Source organism: Brienomyrus brachyistius, chromosome 3, assembly GCF_023856365.1.
Source record: "Brienomyrus brachyistius isolate T26 chromosome 3, BBRACH_0.4, whole genome shotgun sequence".
Lineage (NCBI taxonomy): Eukaryota > Metazoa > Chordata > Actinopteri > Osteoglossiformes > Mormyridae > Brienomyrus > Brienomyrus brachyistius.
Window position 1 is genome coordinate 3,271,957 of NC_064535.1, and position 21,385 is coordinate 3,293,341.

Below are 21,385 nucleotides of genomic sequence, written 5' to 3' on the forward strand. Positions count from 1 at the left end.
ATATTCTCCGCAATAATTAGACCTTGTGACTCGACTCCATGATCCCAGCTGATGAGTTTTAACTCTGCTCGCCAATCACTTTGCAGGACCAATGAGCCAATCAGCTTGTGCCCAATGTGGGAGACCTAAGCAGTCAACACAGTAACTGGCTGCATTGGCTACCAGAAGCATTTTCCATTACGGCTTCAAAGAGCTAAATGGAAAAGCGGTGAACCAGTGATTACAAACAGGCATGTGCAGGGCACGCAATCGTGGGGTCCTGAATATATCAGGATTTTCACACGGGGCTGCAGGTGTGTTAGAGCTGAGCAGCCGGTTCAGGGCTCTGGATTCCACATGGGACTGCTGCAGTTTCCAGGGTCTTGGTCCTTCTGAGCCAAATGAAACCCCAGCAAGCCAGCCAGCCTGGCACTGTCCTCTCCCTCTGGTCTCGATGTCGCTTGACCTGCTTAGGCAGGCCCTCATGCTGGGAAAAACAGAGGAAAAACAAGAGCACCCCCTGGGCAGGCACAGTCCACATGTCAATGAAAGGAAGCATGACCTGATGGCAAATGAATAGTATGGATTCGCCCCTGCTGTCAGCCTGGCGGGCTGGGGATATGTGTCCATCCAGTACCGGCCACCTTCCAGGAACTCAGTCTTGTTCCTGCTCTGTGGCGCCACCTGCTGGCATTGATAGGAAGCCCCTACCCTTCACCACTACACATTCTCAAAGTAATCCACAAGATGCTGGGCGATTCATAATGGGGAGGCAGTACCCAGTTCGAATCCCCCTATTCTCGCTTTATGGTATGTGCTAAGAATCCTTTGGGCACACCTGTCCTGACTGGTCCCTCACAGGACATGCCACTCCTAGCAAGACAAGGGGGGGGGGAGTCGGTAACCTAACAGCTTGTGAAAATGGATATCTCTGTTCCTCAGTTGCTGCTCTCTAATGGTTCAGAGAATCTATAATGCAGATTTAATATTGATGTAAACTTGTTTGTAACTCAGCATCTTCATGTGTTAAATGGCTGTTCCTTAATGCTCGGATCCTCTGTTGTTGCCTCTCTAGACATGAGCATCAGCTAAGTTAATAAAGGATGAGTAAGGTTTAAATGCAGCTCTCTAACTGGCCTTCTAAGGATGCCCCCCCCCCCCTTCTGTATTTGTACTTAAATCTCTTTCTGGGATTTTAATATGCAGTCTTTTTTTAGTCCCAAGATGCTGCACCCCCACCTCTCAGTCCACAGCAGGAGACCCGCGAGTGGATCTGTCTGCTGAGATGGGGGCGGGAGCTGAGCGAACGTGTGTGTGTGTGTGTGTGTGTGTGTGTGTGTGTGTGTGTGTGTGTGTGTGTGTGTGTGTTTAAGCGTGGGAGGTAAACATCTAAAGTGGCCTTTGCCTGTAGAGGGAGGGGGAGTTCCCACAGGAGTAAACCACAAGTTTATATTTTACAACTGAAATGTGGTACCGATTAGCGAAACCGCATTTCGGCGAGACAGGCGCAGAGAGAGCGCTATGGCTTCTGGGCCCAGGTCGCGACCAGCCGGCCGACTGCCAGCGGCCCTGCCATCCCGGGCCCGGCCCTCGCGTCGGTCTGCTGCAGGGGTCCGGCTTTTTCCCTAATAAGGAGAAGTTCCCAAAAAAAAGGCATTAAGTCATTTCAAATTACAGAAGCCAGCAGTGGGAGGAAGGTCCCGGCTCCCAGAATTCCTTGGCACTTGTTCCTTTGCCGGGTACTGACAGCCCCTTGGGAGGGTCTCCCTTCTCAGCGCCACGCCCGTCTACGCCAACATTTCCGCAGAACAGCTTGTGCTCTATATACTCAGCATGATTCCAGATCTGCAGCCGCGTCGCCGGCTTTGTGCTGGAACCAGCTGAGATTATTCGGCCTGTACCGACCGCCCGGCATGTGCCAGGTGGCTTGTGTCTCATTCTCAAAATATATTCATACATCAGTTGGGCTGTAATGTCTTTATTTAAAAATATGCTGGCATTTATTTTAAGCTTTCTCTTCTGACCTTGAGCAAACATGTCCAAGATTAATTTGTTTAAAATCAGGACATGGTCATCTGGAATAGATGATGATAATGAATGAATTCAGTTAGATAAGTTAGCAGCATTGTGGCGTGTTGTTCTACTGCGCCAAAGATAAACAGAATATAGACGTGTTTTTATGAAAATAAATGTTTTTGTACTCGGAGCTATACATGATCATTGGTTAAATGCGCATAGCTTTTTCGTTCTAGAGGTTGTTCCTAGTTGCGTGGTCTGTAGATGGCACTAAACTTACAGTCTTGCTTTGCATTATGTGTCTGAGTAAAATTTCACACTTCACCACAAGGTGGCGGTGTAAACAGATTTTAAAAATGTGCCATCTTCTACAGGAAAATATTTACAGCCCCCAGACCTTTAAATGTTGTTTAGGGTAATGCAACTACAAAACTTTAATGCATTTATTGTGTTTGTAAATCTAATAGATTTTTTTTTCGGAGCAGTTGCCTGGTTACTTTTGGGTCTTGAAGTCACTCTTGTCCCCTCTGTATTACTCCCCCTCGTGCTGTTCATTCAGAGTGATAACCTTGTTGAAACTCCTTTATTGTAAAAGTAGACACATACAGGGGAAGGAGATACAAGTTGCTGTGGCACAGCTGGAATGTCCAAAGGCAACATTCACGGTTATACAGAGGAAATGGGTTTGGGATACGTCTGGAGATGGGCCTGTGTCGGCGAAACCTACCATGACCCCGCCCCTGAGTGTTTGCAGCAGTTGGCAAATGGCGCTCTGTGGATATTAACGTTTTTTTCCTTCTGCCCCTTCAGGTTTCATGAGAAGAAGCGGATGACAAGCTGTGATCACTGAAGGGTCATGACGACATCGGTAGCCGCGGAATACGACCACATGGAGATCCAGCAGCAATACAGCGACGTCAACAACCGATGGGACGCCGACGAGTGGGACAATGAGAACAGCTCGGCCCGGCTGTTCGAGCGCTCCCGCATCAAGGCGCTGGCAGGTTAGAGAATCAATGGCGCCGAGAACTAGACCCTGATGCACCCCTATGGGTGACCGGCAGCTGATGCTGGGCTTGATTATGCCTACAGACCCACTTTGTAATGAGAGAATCTACTACAGCTTAAAGTGAAGTCCTTAGTCTGCAAGAGGCTGCTCTCTCAGGCTTAAGATTGCTGCTGTTTACGCAGCAAGAAGCAGATTAAAGTTGAGATGGAGAAAAGCCATTAAAAAAAACATAACTGAACTCTGGGTAGGAACTGGAATAAAGGAAGTCGGCAGACATTTTAGGTGTTTCATTGGGTTATGTCCTTTGTATGAAGTTCTCATTGGATCGTTCACCTGGAGCCACGCTGGCTGGATGTGAAGAGTCACATCTGGGGGTGGGGTTCATATTTCTCTGGCAGTTGTGCTTGGTTCGTGTTCACATGACCCTGCTTGTGAATATACATTCCATATCTCGCTATCGCTACGATTTACTGTCGGAGGCAGCAGAAGTAACCTGGAGAATTCTGTGAAATGGCTGCCAGATATTCCTGCTGCCTTCAGGAACTGGACTAGGTTCTCCCGAGGCCCTGGTCTTAAGACTCTTCTCTCTGCTGCCTCCATCCATCATTACGTGCTGGTTCACATAGCCTGTTGTCAGCTGAGCTGTAGGAATAGTGAGTCATTCCCCCCCCCCCCCCCCCCCGGTAACTATGGCGCTTAAGTCTTGATGTGAGGTGTTCAAGTCATCAGTTCAGATGGATATGGATTTGATTTGCACATTAGAATTACTTCCACCCACCTGCTCTCCAGCATTTCTGTAGCAGCCCCTTTTAGCCCACGGACTTTTATACCATAGGCTTTCTACACATGGATATCCTGCAATATGTTCCTCGACACATGTGTTGAACCCACTTCTTAAAGTGCCAGACCGCCTGTATTGTTGAGAGTTTGGGCTCACGTTCGATTGTCAGAGATAAGATGTCTGCACATCCCAGTGCCTGGCTTTCTGCCTCTCTACAGATGTTGCATATGAATCAGTCTACGCCCACGTGTGGCCTCCTGTAACTCCGGGACCGGGTGCTTGGCAGGGCTCTGCTGATTCGAGTGGTTCGTCTCGTACACGGCTGCTGGTGTGACGGCATGTGGGGGTGGCGGGTCTGAGTAATTTACATAAGAGGCTGTAAAAAGCAACAGGGTCGTCATTCCTGGTCGCCGTAGAGCTCCATGGAGAATCTTCCAAGTTTGATTTGGCAAGCAGTAGACCGATTCTGTTTTACTCCGAGGACTCGGCTCTGAAGGAAAAAGCTGGATTGAGAATTCAGATTTTGGAAATGGACCGAACACGGTACTGGAGTGATGGATGGATGGATGGATGGACGCACACAGTGTTCATGGTTGTAGGATTGATTGAAGTGGCAGTACATTACTTGATTTGCAAAAAATACATCTCACTAACTAAGCTTAAAACCTATTGCTAGACCTGCCACTCATTTTATTGTTGTCGGCATACGTGATTCAGGAAGCACTCTTTTCTCATTTGCTCTCAGATGGTCTGTTGACCATCAAGTTGAAGAACCCAGAGGCTGCTGGCCCGGTGTCTGCTTCACACTGCCCTGTGCAGGGAGTCATCTGGCCAGCAGCCTGTACGGATGGCTGTTAGGAGTGGTGGTCTTTATTTAACAAGAGTGCAGATCTGCTGCCCCCTCACCCCACCACCTCGGAAATCATTCCAAGGAAAAGAGGGGGGGGGGGGAACAGGACCCGGAACTCCTGGCATTCCTCTGAGCATCCTGTGTCTCATGTGACCATGTTTTCCTGCATTCCTGTCCGACCAGATGCTTCCTTAGAAGGACGTGTGGTTGAGTGGTCTAGGACTTTCTCAGAAAATAAAAGGTGCTGCTGATGTGCGAATCATGTTGCCAGTATGATTTGCTGATCCCCATGTTTGTGGGGGCAAAAAAATAACCATCTGTTGTGGATTGAATGAATATTAGTGATTTTCAGATCCAATACTCATCTGTCCACTTTCCATCAAAATTGTTAACTTGCTGGCCCCAACCCCCCCAGCACCCAGCCCCTCACACCAGCTCTGACTGGTTCCATTATGACACAGGCAGGAAATGCGGTGTAATGCAAGTATCCAGGGAAGTCTCCAGGGTCCGGTCACACCTCAGCTACCCTACAAGCTGCTAGCATGCGCTCTAACGCAAACCATGTGGCCTCCGATGAGGGGGCTACCCCTTCCTCAAATCCCAGGCCGTTTCCACCCCCATTCGGTGGAGCCCCTGGAATCCACATAGTTTGTGGATTGGAGCCACGATCAGGGCCAAAGATATGGAAGACTAGTAGAGGTCAGCAGCTCAGGTCGTGTCCTCCTGGGTTTGATGGCTGGGGTTATATCTTCTTCTTCTAAAGTTTAGAGAAGGAAAAAAAACACTCCGTTCCAATAGCCCATGGTTGGTTACAGAAGAATGGCCGAATGTGCTATGAGTTATTGGAAGTTAAGGCAGGGTGCCCTCTCATTTCTGGCTTCAGCCTGCCAGTTCTTGAGACGACAGCTACCACGGTTCTTACAATTCCGGTTCACCTTTTTCTTTTATTGATGCTCGTCTCTGAAGATCCTAAACGACCCTGAAAAGCTTTTCCATGCCAAAAGGATAAAAGCAGACCAGTGACCTCCTCGCACAGCTCCCTTGTTGTATTGAAATATGCGTTCCTGTACTGCTCCTGAAACCTGAGAACCTTCCCTAGATCCAGGTGAAGATCCAGCACTGAATAATAAATGGTCCTCCTTCGGTTACTGTGGCAGCCGCGTGGACTCTGTCAAAGCGGCGGATTGTGGGCCAGCGTGCTAAGGTTCCACTCAGGAAACTCAAGCACTTGAATTATTTACCTTCCTGTAAAAAATGCAGAAGGAGGCAAGATAACGTATTAAGGCACCAGGACTTTGTAGCCCTTGTGTCCCAATGCATGAAAACCATGCTGGACATGCAGCTGAATGTTGGTAACTCAAGAGATCTTATTAAATCACCCCTCTTATTTAAGGCCTAGTATCTCGGACAGCCACCCTGTCTCTCCAGCTTTTGAAAGACGTGCTGGGTGATGATCCACATTACGCTCTGATGTCTGTTTAGATGTCGCTGAACGTTCTTCCTGTATTTCGCTGAATTTTTTGCCTTCAAGAAAATAAATAGCAATTAGTATCTGGGCTTTGTAAAAACTTAGCGTATTTTACTGAGTATGTGTCGTTAATGAGTAATGAGTGATAGTTTGCAACCTAGTTTGATTTAAACAATGGCAAAGGTGTGATGAAATGGTGGCATATGTTTTTGACTCCCATAAGGCCGTTTTTGCCTTTCCTGGGCAGCCAGCATTCAGTCAGTGAGCTTGTTGTTGTTTGTTCCCTCCCTGTGGGGGGGGGGGGGGGGTCCATGGCTTACTGTACCACAGGAGGCCCTGAAAGTCTGCAGCGTGCTTGCAGGCTGGAGCTACCCTGCATAGCCTTTTAATCCAAATGTTGGGCTCCTTTGCTTAAATACCTTCTCATAACTTTAGGAAAAAAAGTAAAAAAATTTATAAAATCGAGCGCTTTTAAAAATAAACGTCAACTCAGGCTTGTCCTAGCCAAGTGCGATATTCCCGTTGATTAGATCGCCGGGCCCCTTGTTGCAGAAACGCGATCGGCCTTAATTTGTTTCCAGATCCGCTGACGTCCGTTGGAGGGACTGGGGAGTCTGGAATGCTGCTGCTAAGCTAAGCCGCTCGAAGGAAGATTTCTCTCTCGTCACCACCTGCGAGACAGGGCCGTGCTGTTCACGGGGTGCGTAAACGCGGCAGGACGGCCAAGCCTGGACCGCACTCTGAATTCAGGGTGTGACCTGTGCCCCCGGGCCCTGGTGTGAAGGGCTGGGAGCAGGAGGGTGACGTCCACACCTGACTCGCATGCCTGGTTCAGCACGCCTGTGGTGACGTCCACCTCACCCCCCACAAATCACACGCAGGGTGTAACTGGGGAGGGGCCTGATGGTCTTTTTGAGTGGCACTTATCTTCCCGTCGGTACTGTGTGGGGCTCATTTTGACAGGAATTAGTCATCTTCAGTAGTGAGCTTTTGTTTTAAACCTGCTGCTTCTAACCATTTTTGCCTTGCAAAGCCTCGCTCTTCATACTGGACAGCAGTCGGTGCTTTAGAGAAGACAAGCCTAGAATTGTGTAGGATTTAGTTAATGTACATTTGCATAGCTAGTTAATGGAATGTTTCTTAATTTGTTTACAGTTGAAATTTCAGCCTATCAGGAAGAAAATGGGAGATACGGACATGGATATAGAGGTTATTTTTCTCTTGGTGCTAGGCAGCTAGCCGCGGAAATGTTAGTGAGTGACGTTTATTTTCTGGGTTTCCTTCCTGGTCAGCGTCTGGTGCGACATGACAGTCTGCGCTGATTTGGGTGGGGTGGGGCCAAAGGGGATTCGGACGTTGCTTAGCGCTGATGTCACACTTCGGGCCTTTGCTTGTCACTTAGATGCCAAAGGGACTGAATGATATATGCCGGGCTGAGTCTGTGCTGTTGGAGAAGCCGGGCACATCACATCTCAGCAGCTGGGGAAAGGTAAAACCGAAATAGCTCGTTTAGGGCAAATTGTTTGACCTGCGTGTTTCATCCCCTCTGAAATGAAGCCGTGTTCGGTTTCTGCCTGCCCCAGTGCCCCCAGCCCCGTGAAACAATCCGGGAGAAGCGTTGCCAAGGATACAAGGCCTGGGTGAATTTCCTGCGTGTTACCCCTTCTGTTTCGGTCTCGTCAGCGTGACCAGGACCCTGTACTGCGTGTTGTCAGTCCTCGTCAGGAGGTACGGCAGCGGATGCCCGTATTTTACCTCCAAGAACTTTCTCCCAGGCCTGTAGCCAGAATAAAATTTCATGGGGAGTCCGGCAACCTTACCGATAGGTTCCTCTCAGTAGTTCGAGGGGGCCCTCAGTAGATTTTGCCAACCGGGGATCCCCCTTTGGTTAGATTTCACCAATCGGGGGGCTGAAGCAAATTTCAAACTCGTAAATGTAGCACCTGGCTACATTCGGAATGGGTTCAGACCCGTTACTTTACTACGTGGTTACGTGCCACTACTTTCCAAGTTTCAGTAGCATTTGGAGGGCTGTTTAACGTCTTTGAGGTAGTTGAAGTAGCGCTCGTCCATGTTTGGACATGCTGTCCACCTGTATGCCTGCCGTCTTGTCACATGTGCCGTGTGTGTGGTTATGGACCAAGGGCTACCCAGCTGGTGACCCGACACTCACATGATTTCTCTTAGTCACAGTTACAATGAACAAGGATCAGCTGCCCCCGTTTTCGTTGCCATGATGTCAGTGCGTTCCCTCTGTACAAACAGGGAGAAGCGTATGACTGAATGACTGTATCATGGGACTCCCACCCCCCACCCGAAAAAACAGACATGTTTGCGTTTCACTATTTATAGGGACCAACCATTGACTTTAACTCTGATTTGAAGATCAAAACAAGAAAGGCAAATCATTCAGTTATCATCTCTCACGTTGTCTTTGGAGACGTTTTATGATGGCAGACCCTGTGCACAGACGTACGAACTCTGAAGACGCTGTGGAGGAGCGGCCACTGCCCTTGCCTGGGCTGATCCCGGGCCGCATTTCGTCCCACCCATTTGCAAACTATATCTGGCCTTAGGAGGCGTTCAAAAATAACACTGGGTGAGGTAAATGGCACTGGTCTGAGGGTCCAGAAAGCTATCGACACATTCTGCAAGGCTGCTCGAGCCTCCTAAATAATTAAAACCAGCCCGGGTGCTAAAAGGATCTCTGTCACTAGTTTCCTCCATGCCTTTTACGAGTTCTGGAACATTCCCAGAATATCCTGCCATTGATGAAGTAAGTCTGATGGACCAGCTTAAGTCTTTTTTTCTTTCTTTCTTAGTCTTGGATCGCCCTCACGCTCATAATTTAGTCTGTTATGTTTTGTTTTGGAAGCCTCTTCGTGTTCCTTAAAATATTCCATAAAAATTATGAATTTGATTATGAATGAGAATTTATGACATCCCCAGTCAGTGGTGTCAGAAGGACTTGAAGTTTATACTGCTGATGTACCAAATGTTGATGATTCCGTTGATGAGTCTGTTGGATGTTCTGGGCACCATCTATCCAGGTTGACTAGGTTGATCTGACAGTCTTAGATGCCTGAGTCAGTGCTTTAGTGTCCATTGGGTCGTGACTCCTGGGGGGAGGTGTTACCGATATCCCAGGCTCAGTACTGGCAGTAAGATTACTGTAGGTTTAGATCTTTAATCAGCAGTTTTATTTGGGGAGGGGAATCCATTACAATTTTGTGCTCAGGTTTTTTGGTATCTGTAATTTATTTCTGGGTCTTAGTCTTGGGCCAGGAGCAGGCAGACCGGAACAAAATGTGCTGTTTTTAAAGAGACTGCACCACTAATCTCTGGAGTCTTAGTGAGCCATATGCAGTTCCATTCCCAAGATGGACGAGCTTCTCAAACCCAGTCTTCTCCGAAGAGAGCAACAGATCCCCTTCTGAGAGTTTAAATGGCAACCTTCCGCTGAGTGGTGACCTTAACCGCTGTGCCTCCCGCCACTCATGTCAACTCTTATCAGCTCTCTGACCTAAGAACGCGACATTACCTGAGATGCTTAAGGCACTCGAGCAAAGGAACAGTCGCATGATTGAGCAAGGACTCCACTGTTGTTCTGCACAATACCGCCTGACAAATGAACGGAGAGAGTTTGGTTGCAGAACAGTTTCATCCTTGAAGCCTTTTACTCAAGGCCAAGAGATTCTCCGAAGTTGATACCTCAACACAACACCTTGTATTGTTGGTGTCAGATGATTCAGCCAATTGCAGAAAGAAATGTTAAATCCAGTCAACCAGAAAGAGAGAGAAATGTTTTGAAGCAAAAAAAAAAAAAATCTAAAAAAACTTTGCATTCCAACCTCTCTCAAGCAATGCTTTGGCTTGTGTCAGTGTTTTGATACAGTAAATGCTCTATTGAGGTTGTACAATAGCCACATAGAGTAAAATTGCTGTGGTTCTCGGTGTGGACTAAATCCCTTTGTTTTTGTAACTTGGTTCAAGGGCAGAAAATTAAATGTTTGTTGGGATATTTTAGTGGGAACAATGGGAATTGCGATGCCCAGTCCTGGAAGACACATTGGTTTTATTGCTCAGGTAGTGAAGACAGCAAGACGATTCAGCTGATCTGTCCGTTAAGCTCTGCAGAGGGGTGGATAATGAGGGAGATGCCCTCCGGTGCATGAGCCTTGTGATCAGCATTGTGACCCCGGGGGGGGGGGGGGGGGGGATCGTCACACTGCTGAATGTCAAAACATGAGGAAAAATTAGCGATTTCACCGTATGATTGTTTTTGGTGGAAGTCAAGGAGGGACTGGTTGGCGGTACATGGAACTGGGACTTTGAAACCCGCGTTTGGTCGCCCAGCAGCGTGCGGTCATTTGCTGGCTTCCTATTGGTTATTTGGTTTTCGTTCGGCCACACTGGGAGTCTGATGAATGCAGCTCAGGGGAAAAGAGTGATTTATTGAAGCTGTAGACTTTTTAACATCTGTCTGTAAATTATTTGATCTGGGATTGCACCAGAATACGAAAGCATGTCATGACATTCTAGACGGTGGTGTTTAGTAGTCTGACTGAATGGAAATTCTCCCTTCAGCAAGCTATAGGGGTGTTCGGCATCTCTTAAACAACAAGGCTGTTGGCCCCTTGTGTCGCTCCTGCATTCTTTTTGCAGGTCTTGTGAGATTCAGGGCCGTTACCTCAGAGTTGTGGCACCCGCCTCGTCAGCGAGACACGGCGCTTTGTCAGGTTAGCGTTTTCTCGTTTGCACGGGCATGCGATTTGAGGTGCACTTTTTTCACTGAAGTGCTGTGAAAGCTCCTAGACTCTGTCTGTAGTGCAGTGGGTCTCCGGACTGGTGGAAGTGCGTCTATCATCGAACGGCCAATCAAGGCATCCGTGGTGGGCTGAGGTCTTTGGTTTGGTGGTTCCTTTTCTGAATCGTCTGGCAATTAGAAGCTTTGCTGTAGCCCAAAACCACCACTTCTTCTTTTTTCTCCTCATAAACATTGCCCATAAGTGCTACCAAAACATCAATGGGATGACTCCTCCCTTCAAACCTGGAACCGCCTTTTCTGGGCCATGTAATTATGTCGCGATGCTGGGGAATCATCACACGTGTTTTGCTACAGAGAATATGCGTAGGGCACGCCGGTGGAGAGTGGCCAACCATCTTAAACGTGCCTTTTTAACCCCCCACACAGGAAGCTGGGTGCTCCTGCCCAGGTGTCGTTATCTCGTAGTTATCCCTCCCTCCTCCGGAGGGCGTGGGATGTGATTCTTAGTGCGCTGACCTTCATGGTCAGAGGCGCGCAGTGGGGTTTGTGGGACCTGTTGCCAGGGCAACCAGCACTATGCTGATAGAGCGCGTTCAGGGGTTCAGCGCTCTGTGGGAATACTGATGGCTGTTCCGCGGTGCCCTTCGGGAGAGAGCGGCAGTTGGGCCGCCTGTTTGTTTTGTCTGGTGGTTTTTTTTTTTAGACTTAATATGTTGTTCATGAATATTTGAAGAGTTCCTTCTGATATCCTTGCTCTGGGCTGGATAAAAGAAACTGAATTAATTGATTTATTTATTTTTCTTTTTTTGCAACCTGTGCCGCACTCTTGAGCGCTGGATGAAGCCTTTGGTTCAGCTGGCCTCTGATAGGGCCTCAGCTCTGCAGGGTGGGCCAGACGGCTGTTGCCTTTTTTAAAAAGAAAAAGGGCACCGTCCCTTTAAGAGTAGTTGCTCCATTTAGAGGAGTGAGAACTGTGGGCGGGGGGATGGAAGGTGTGTGTGTGTGTGTGTGTGTGAGGGGGGGATAATCCAAAGCCTTGCAGCTCCACGTCGTTGCCTGTACGAGGTTGTAATCTCACCGGCTTTGTTGGAGCCCCGGATAGCTGCTGTTCTCTCTTAAAGGGAAGGAACTGCCCTTTTCACCCTGCTGGCCCCGTGGCGGGAAATCAGTGGCGGTTTTACCCCCACCCCCAGGACTGCCATGAGTCAAACTAGAAGAATGGTTGTTTTCATAATAACGAAAATGTCTCGAAATGAGCAACATCCTGGTGACCCATGCCGCCCCACCCCCTTTCCCCAGCCTTGGTTCCGCCTCATACCCCCCCTGCCCCTCCCATGTCTCCTTATGGAAATGGGTTGGTGACATCATCTCTGAAAGCACGGCTGCTGACTGGCCCCTTATTGAATTAGCGGCCACAGGCCCCGCCCCCCCCCCTCCCCGCGGTGTGTGAAAGGTGTGTAGAATGCGAGGAGCCTTTCACTGAACGTTGGATTACAGACCTACCACTTCCCCCCGCCCCCACTTAAGGTTGCGCCCGTACGGAGTCCGCTGGCGCTTGGTTTTTGCGCGACCCGGCAGACGTCTCTCTGACCGTGTGCCTGCTGCGCTCCTGCTGGGATCTGGAGGAGGAGGAGAGGAAGGAGGAGTGGAAGGAGGTGTGGAGGGGGGCGGCTGTTTTGAATGGGGTGCGGGGAAGGCAGTGGAATCGGGACAGAAACCATGCTACTCTGCTGGGGCTAAGCTGCTGCTGGAGACCCCAAGGTGGACCGGAGCCTCCCCCAGAATCGGCTCTCTCTCCTGGGGACCCTCGCTCTGGACTCCCTGCTCCACTTCCTCTGCCCCACTCTGCATTTTTATCTCCGTATCTCCCACCTTGTTTGGGGGGCGTGTGCGCTCTCTCCGCGTGAGCTGCTCGGCACCGAACCATGGAGCTGCAGCGGGCGGCCAGCGTGTCGGGGCCCCTGTCTCCTGGGCCAGGACCCAGCCCCGTTCTGGGCTACGCTGCCCAGGCGACTTTCAACTACAACCAGCTGGAGGGCCGCTTCAAGCAGCTGCAAGGTGAGAGCGCCCCAGGCTTTGTTTACGCGGCAGGGCGCCGAGGCGCGAGCCTGTAACCAACCGGCGCCCGGGGGATTCTCTGGCTTTTTCATGTAAATCGCAGTTTAAACATTTCTTAAAAATCGACACTGACCCTCAGTCCTTAAGAGAAGCTGTGTGGGGTGCAGGAGGGAGAACATGTTACGCTTGTATGTTAGTCCTGTCTTAGGAGCCTCCTGCAGACTGACTGTGCCGCACACAGGCATTGTTACACTTTCAGTAATCCTGCTTTGTTTATTCCTTTTTCTCCATTCTGTTGCTTTTATAGATCCTCTGCTTTATGTGTCGAAATCATGGTGATAGAATCGAAAGTCTCCCACCCAGTTAAAAAATGTTAGGGGGTTAAAGTAGGTTATAATTTGTACCTGGCAAGGGTGATGTAAGTGGAGGTGGTTTCTGTGTAAAATTGAGGTGGTTTGGGTATCCTGGAAGGGGGGGGTTGGTACATGTGTTTTGCAAACCTGTGCATTTTTCTGTGAATCCTTGCTGCTGTTGGTAGTCAGCAGCCCCCCCCGAAGATCCCTCCCTTCTTCTGACCAAGTGATGCATATGAGCCTGTATAGGATGTCTGTCTGCAACAATGGTGAGAGAGGGGATGGGGGGGGGCGTTTGGTTCCTGCCTGGGAGGGGGCCATCGCGTTTGCTTTGGGGGTGCCCCTCACGCCCCTGTGGAGACCTCCGTGCCCTGCAGGTCCACGTACTGAAGTTTGGCACGTGAACTGCAAACAGAAGGGTTAGCATCTGACTGGGCGAGGCCCCCCCTGCCAAGACCAGGCTTCTCTGGAGTCCGGGGGTGGGGGATGGGCTTTCTCATTTTCTCTCTAAATGATGCGAGAGGGCGCCCCCACCCCCCATCTCCAGTAACTGTTTATTTTTTATCCTTTGTCGAACAGAGCGTCAGTCGCTTCATTGCACACTGGATCATCCGAGAGCCTGTCAGGGAAGGGGGCGTGGGGGTGGGCGAGTCAGCGCAGCTCCGCTAATGAAAGCCAGTCTGGGGGATCGCCATGGGTGGCATGACAGATGGACTTTGGGGAATTACAGGAAGTGGTGTGGGGCGCCGTCCTCGGCCATCAGTCACAGGGCGCCTTGGTGCGGCGTCTCTCCTGAGGCCTGCGGTCGTATCCCGCAAAAGTCTGCGTTTTATATTCACCTTTAAGTTGGACATCGATCGATAATACGCTGTGTGTTACGGTGTCATGACCTCGGGGGTGGGGGTGGAGGTCCGTTTACCCACTTCATTTCTCAGATGGTTGCTACTTCGTTAGCACCAGGCTGACGGGGGCCCCTGATCTGCAGTGTCCACGCTCCACCGTTCGTCTCAGCCATTAAAGGGCTGCCCCTCCCAGCCGACCTCACGGGGACATGTCAAATTCACGCTGCTTGTGTCAGGTCGGAGGGGCCCTCCCTGAGCCCCGCCCACTTATTAATCCCGTGGAGTTGCACCCTGGTGCAGCTTAGGGTCCTGGCGTGGATGCTGCCAAACGGACAGCAGTCATGGAGGCTCTGTACAGGCCTTTGTATGTCCCTCTGTGGGATAAGTCTGAGTGAGCGGTTAGGGAGCAGAGACATTAACTGTCCGTCTGACTGGGAAGGGGGCGGGACTTCCCACCTGACAGGTTAGCCACACCCTCTGCACTCCCCTCCGCTTGCAGCTGGCTGTGACATTCACCCTCGTGTCGTTTGTACCTGAGCTCCTTGTGATCGCCGCTTGCTTTCTCGAAAATTGTCCTGAGTGGGAGCCGGATGAGGTGTTGAGGCCAGGCGCTCGCACCAATGGGGTGTCACCAGTGAAGGGTGAGCGTGTCAGGGGGTAAGAAGCAGGTCCAGTAGGACGGGACGGCCCAGAGCGTGTGCGGTCTTCAGCCCGCCCTCGGCTGGCCAGTAAATGATTAATGCCACCGGCTGGTTAATGAATAATCAAAGGCTTTGTCTCCTGAAGCGAGAAGCGCACAGCCATGTCCTCCTGCGGGCTCCCCGGCGGGGAGGGGGGGCTCCTGCCGCCCGGTCTGCTGGGCTGACGCACAGACGCTTGTCGGACAGGAAGCACTTGGGGAAAAGTTGTTTCATGATTCCGCACCACATCTCTGCTCATAAACTTCATTCCGGCCTGTTATTTCTCATTTAACTTTAAGTGCTATTTTTATTCTAAGCAAATAGCAGCTTTTTTTTATTAACCCATTTCCGCAGCTGGCTGTGTTTTTAAAATGTTTTTTTTTTTTTTTGAGTAGTTCAGATGGAGTCTCTGCTTAACATCAGTACCAGCCCACGTGCCCTTTGGCTAAGCCTCACCGCCGGCATGCCCCCTCAGCAGATGGGACTCAAACCGGCACCCTGCTGGTCACCTACTGCAAAGTTTTGCGTACAGCAGATACCCAGCCCCTACTTTAATAGGCGTGTGCATTTTCAGATGGCGGGGTGGCAGGCCGAGGTCCAGGGAGCTCTCCTTAAGCAGCCCCGCTATCCTCTCTGGGACGGTCAGCGGAACGGCAAAGCCGGCTGCCATTCCCATGCTTCGGAAGGGCGCCGCAGCCGTTTGCTGAGCCCATGTGGAAAATGTCGAATCCCCGTGTGAGCACCCTTCACCTTGCCAGCGCTCCCGTCGCGTGCACCTAAACTAACCCCCCTCCCCCTCCGAATCTTAAACTTTGTCTCCTGGGAAACAGCCAAGGAGCATTACTCACCGCGGGGCAATTGGATGTATTTTCACATTCCTGAGTTCAGTTACATCAGCACCGTGTCCTGTTATCACTATACCTGCGGGTGTGTGTGTGTGTGTGTGTGTGTGTGTGTGTGTGTGTGTGTGTGTGTGAGTTCTGTCCGTTGGCGGCTCTTCCTCTCTGCCCTTGGTGCTGCGATGTAGATCTTTTGTAAGTTATGGTTATTGTGAAATGTATTGTGTCAGCGCAGCATCCCATACAGTACGGGGGGTTAACAGTAGAAGGACTCCCTCGTGACATTGGTAGACAAATGCTCTTTGACGAAGGCGGTCTTTCGTATTGACTGTGGCCTGTCAGGCCTCCAGGGCCCCTACGCTGCTCCTGTCAGAGCCAGCTACTCTGGGGTGGGGGGGTGGATTCTATCACTGTCCAGGAGACGAGCGAAGATTGGGCCAGGCCACCACCGTGCCTTCTCAAAGACCCTCGATCCCCCTCCAGCTAGAATCGACGGCAATCGGCCATTGGGCTGGGGGGTGGGTACCGGACAGCAAAGCAGCTTTTCAGCTAACTGACACCGAGGGGCCAGGAGGGGGTGCTGGCTATTTAAATTTTTTTCGAAAGCGGGGATTAGTGTTTGTCGAAGCCCAGCGTGCTCTCTGCAACCACCGGACGGGCTGGATCCCCCTGGCGAGTTCGCATGGGCTGTTCTGCCTCGTTATATAATATGGGGGGGCTGCAGTGAATGGACCCTCACAATCAGCATGGCGGGGGGATAGTGATTGATCACTTGGGATGAACGGGCTCTTGTGTGGGAGCGTGAGAGAGCGTCGGCACAGCCGGGGGACGGGCACCGCACGCATCGCCCCTTCTCGGATATTTGATGTGGGGGTGTGGGGTGACTTCCAGCACTTTCTCTGAGCGGATGCGCCCAGCAGCGGGCTTCCCAGAACTGGGGGGGGGGGGGTCGAGGTTGATCTGGAAGTGGGTAGGAATTTGGCTGCGAATCCATGCCTGGACTGAAAATGTGGTGCTTTGGGCTCAGAAGTGAGGGGTTCAGGCGGGGAGGAAGGCCGATGGCCGTGGAGGAAGGCCGACGGCCGGGGAGGAAGGCCGACGGCCGTGGAGGAAGGCCGACGGCCGTGGAGGAAGGCCGACGGCCGGGGAGGAAGGCCGACGGCCGTGGAGGAAGGCCGACGGCCGTGGAGGAAGGCCGATGGCCGGGGAGGAAGGCCGGCGGCCGGGGAGGAAGGCCGGTGGTCCTGAGAGGAAGGCCGGTGGCCGGGGAGGATCTGGCCACTTGGACTCACCATCCCCAAAAATGCAGGAGTGTCAATTCGGAGACTTTAAAGATGCAGACATTAAGGCCGGGGGATGGATCGGGGGGGGGGGGGGGGGGGCAGCAAGGTGTCCATCATAAACGTTGCAGTTCCTGAAGCTCATGTCATGTGGTGGATGTGGGTTGGGACGCCCCGATCGGTCCAGGACCCTGTGGATTTATGGGCCCCCGCGCTCCCAGGGTTATGGCGGAACCTGTGGCCATTGCCACAAAGCATTTTTCCGTGTATCATGGTCGGCTGTTAATACCACGTGTTTGTTTCGGCACATAAACATGGCAGCCCTAGTGGATGGGGGGGGGGGGGGAATGTGAAATGTGAAGCCTCCCCCCCCCCCCCCCCCCCCGCCTTCCCCAGAAAACACCCTCTTTGGGCCGTGAGCGGCAGCTTTACTGCAAGGCCTATTAAACAAACATGTTTTAAGGTGTTTAGACTGGGGGGGCCGGCTTGGGGATGTGGATCGTGACTGGGGGGGGGGGAGCGGAGGCAGCTCTGAGGTGTGGGCCGGGCGTGGCTGCGAGGATAACATCTGTGTGCGGCCCGCCCCCCTGCCGGGGTCAGTATGGAGGAAACAGCAGGCAGTTTCAGAAGCACCTCCACCCCCCACACCCCCCTGCAACAACCCCCCCGCTTTTTATTAAATGCAGATGTGTGATGTAACGCGCCTCCGTGACTCTACACTGCCGGGGCTCAGATCCTGGGCCTCTGCCTCAGAAAAGCATTTTCTAGGAGTTTCTGCTGTCTGTCTGACTGCGTTTTTGTTCACCACTGGCTCTCTGATACCAGGGGGGTTTTAGCCAGATTCTTTGGGTGAATGTTGGCTTTGTTTCATTTGAGGCGCAAACTTGTCTGTTTAGTCTGGTCTCTGAAGCTTATGCAGCATGTTTAGATGCCGGCCTTCGAATGAGACGGGGGCTTCACATCTTAAAAGGCTGTTTTGTTTCCAGACCTCTGTGCTCTTGGGATTCAGGATGTTTGTGGGCCTGGGTTCTTCTGAAGGTTTTGCATCCAGCTCACAGGAATGACATGTATTGCCCAAGCATCCTCAGGAGGACCTCGGGCGTCAGCCCCAGACCCTGCAAACAGCGGAGCCAGCCGCTGGCAACTGTGGGCAGCTCCGGGCGGGCCAGCGCTGTGTTTACGGAGCCCTGCGCGGGCCGGATCTCCGGTTGGCTGTAAAGGCGGCTATATACTGTTGCCTTCTGTCAGGCCGCTAGCATCGTGCACAAGGAACATTGCGCAGTGTAACTCGAAGGTAAATTCCAAAGTCTGGTTTTGCTCATCCCCAGTCTGGGAACCTCTTCCCGGCCTGTCCTGTACCATCCACATTACTTCCCATGCAGTGTTTTCAGTCCGCTGCTGAGTCAGTGGCGGCTCGTGAGGCATCCTGACTTGCGCTGGGGACCATGCATCTCATGAGCAACAGGGCAGAACGTCTTGGACCTCGTCCTCCTCTGGCATTTCTGTAGAGCGGACGCAGTGACCCCGGCTCGTCGTGGCTCTCTCCTAGCTCTGGCTGCCCTGCTGCCATTCCTGTCTGGTTGGGCTCGGTCGCCATATCACATTCCCACACGCAGCCCACGTTGCTTGACTGCGTGCAGGGCCGGAGAGTACTGCTGGCTCTTTGTGCCTTAATGGAGAATAATTTGGGCCCTTGTTGAAAGGCAAAGAGCCTGATGTTTCCAGGTATTATCCAGTTGCATTGCCTGTTTTTTTCCCTCCTCCCACCCCCGTAGGGTAAGTTAAAACCCTCGCAGCTTCATCTGAGAGGAGGCTGAATAGGGGCCTTTCAGATCAGCTTCAACATCCCCGGATAGACAGGCAGGGATAATCCGACGTGGAAACTGGCCGCTGAAGGACCACTCTCTTAGTTTGTTTCCCTGCGGTATATTTCCTGAAAGACTTGACCAGGAAGCGGAGGACCTACGTGGAAGCTCACTCCCCCATAAGATAACCAAGCCCCCCCCCCTCGCTATTGTTTGGGCCAGTTGTTTTGGGGGCGGACATCCTGAGAGTGACAGATTGGCCCTGCCCTGCCAAATTCCTGAACACACAATGCATTTGCTCAGCACATTCAGCGCAAGGAAATGCACAAGGAAAATAAATCAGTTGTGCGCAGATGTCTTGAGGAGCGAAACTCACGCGAAGCCTACGTGGCCTGCAAGCACTTTTTCATTTTACGTCTGAAAGTGAATTCTAGAAAAAATAAATGGTATTTGTCAATGATCATAATCGCCTCGCTTCTCAGATTTAGCTGAGACGGGGGTCCTTGACCTTGCCCCCTACCTCCGAGCGTCCAGGAAGTCCTTCGAATTCCACCGCGCTGACCACCACCCCGTACAAAGTTGCCGGCGGCTGTTTCCAGCGCCTTATCAAATCGTGTCTCTGTATTGGAGGAACCTTTATGTTGCCTTGTGAGTGAAATAATGCACAGGATTTGCGTTTAAAAGGGTCTGGGGAGTTTGGGTGCTGGGGTAATGCTCCGTGATCGGTGGCCTTTTGCCATGGTGATTTACTGCCGACCCTTTGGTGCCGAAGCAGGGGAGCGGGAGGTGCTGTTTTGTGTCTGCCCTCCCCCTGGAGCTGCTTCTCTGAACGGCAGCCGCAGAAGCAGGCTGTGGTGGACTGGTGGTTTCGTGGAAGGCCTGGTATGACAGCTTAATGGATTTCGAGGAAAGTGTGTGCAGGTGAGAGTGCCTGTATACACACACACACACACACACACACACACACACACACAGATGTGCCTTCATCTGCCCTGCTGCTGTCAAAGCCTCCTTTAGCAGACCACAGCTGACCGTAATGCTGCCATGCTGTTGCCCAGTTTGTAGGGTAGCCCAGGGTGGGGCGGGAGGCGTGGCAGTGGGGGCACAGGGCCAGCGGTGCCCAATCCCTCCTAGGTGCCAATGCCAGACGAGCCACAGCCCCCCCTGGGATTCACTAAGAGCCTGTAGTACCTGTTCCCAGTGCTTCATTTTGCTAAATAACCTGTTTTAAAGTGTTGGATTTCAGATATGTATGCTGCATTATGCTAAAGCCACGAGCAGCATGAGTGTAGTAAAGAGCTAGAGCCAGAGTAAGAAGGATGAACCCCTCAAACGCTGGGTGGGGGGGGGGTTTAAATTAAAACCCAATTGTAAACCCAAATTAAAACCCAATTTTAAGCTCCCTCTCTCTCTTTCCTTCCCTCCCTCCCTGTCTCTCTCTCCCTTTCTCTGACTTGCTCACTCACACACACACACACTCTCACTCACATGTTCTACCCCGGTTTCAACCGGAGACCCTGGTGAATCCTGTAGCCCTGTGGGATCCCCTGTGGGATCCTCTGTGGGATCCCCTGCTGGTCCAGGGCAGAAGCACCTTTTATGCCTACAGCCCAGGAGACAATGATGGGTCACGGTCACACCACACTGCCACTGGTCCCCCCCGGTCCTCTGGAGGCTGGCTGGCTTTTACAGTCATCCTGCACCCCACCCCCCCAATGCTCCCACCTATGTTTTTACAGTGGCAGAGAAGGACCCTACGGGCCTCACAGTGACAAAGCAAGCCCGCGGTTAAACCCCAGAGCCGCCCGCGGTTAAACCCCAGAGCCGCCCGCAGTTAAACCCCAGAGCCGCCCACGCTTTCTTGGCCTTGCTGAGGACTCATTCATCTGTTGGAAAGTCCCAGTCTTGTAGATTTCATAATGGGGGGGCGGCGGCGGGCATCACTCGTGTCACATGACGGTCAATATGCTCACGTTTGCAGAGTTGTACCCTCAGTCAGGGCAGTGCGGCACTTGGCAAAAGTGAAAATGTGCTGGATAATTTTGCTGGGGAGATAAGTGACGTATTGGCCCACAAATACAAGGTAACATCAGGTCTGAGTCTCTGGGGTGTCAGGTTTCAGTCTGCATAAACTCTGGGCAGGTTTCAGTCTGCATAAACCCTGGGCAGGTTTCAGTCTGCATAAACCCTGGGCAGGTTTTGGTGCCTGTAAACTCTGGGCAGGTTTCAGTCTGCATAAACTCTGGGCAGGTTTCAGTCTGCATAAACCCTGGGCAGGTTTCAGTCTGCATAAACCCTGGGCAGGTTTCAGTCTGCATAAACCCTGGGCAGGTTTCAGTCTGCATAAACCCTGGGCAGGTTTTGGTGCCTGTAAACTCTGGGCAGGTTTCAGTGGGCCACCAGATCTAACCTGAGCTGTGTCAGTGTAATGTAGCCTTTTTATCGTTGACTATATGTTGATGTGGGACATGGGGTGGGTTGGGAGCTTGTTGTATTGAGGTCTGTGTGCAGGGCAGCGTTCACTCTCCCCTGTTCCCCCACCCTGACCCTGACCTGCTTTTTCCTGTGTCGTCCTCTGACACATTCCACAGTCTTCCTGGCTTTGCCATCTGCAGAGGAAACGGCATTTACTACTGTGGGACGATGCCTTGGGCTCC

General features: G+C 51.7%; 1 protein-coding gene across 3 annotated transcripts in view; it reads left to right on the forward strand.

Moving 5' to 3' along the window:
* LOC125738347 (spectrin beta chain, non-erythrocytic 1) overlaps positions 1-21,385 on the forward strand; it is a 73,002-nt gene that overhangs the window by 19,838 nt on the left and 31,779 nt on the right. For 2 of the 3 annotated variants that reach the window (XM_049007209.1, XM_049007210.1), the window contains exon 2: positions 2,806-2,999. In XM_049007209.1, the coding sequence (XP_048863166.1) occupies positions 2,852-2,999 (148 nt within the window). In that variant the 5' untranslated portion in view covers positions 2,806-2,851. Of the gene's footprint in view, positions 1-2,805; positions 3,000-12,350; positions 12,930-21,385 lie in introns of those variants that run through there. The other variant, XM_049007211.1, reaches the window with a different exon arrangement.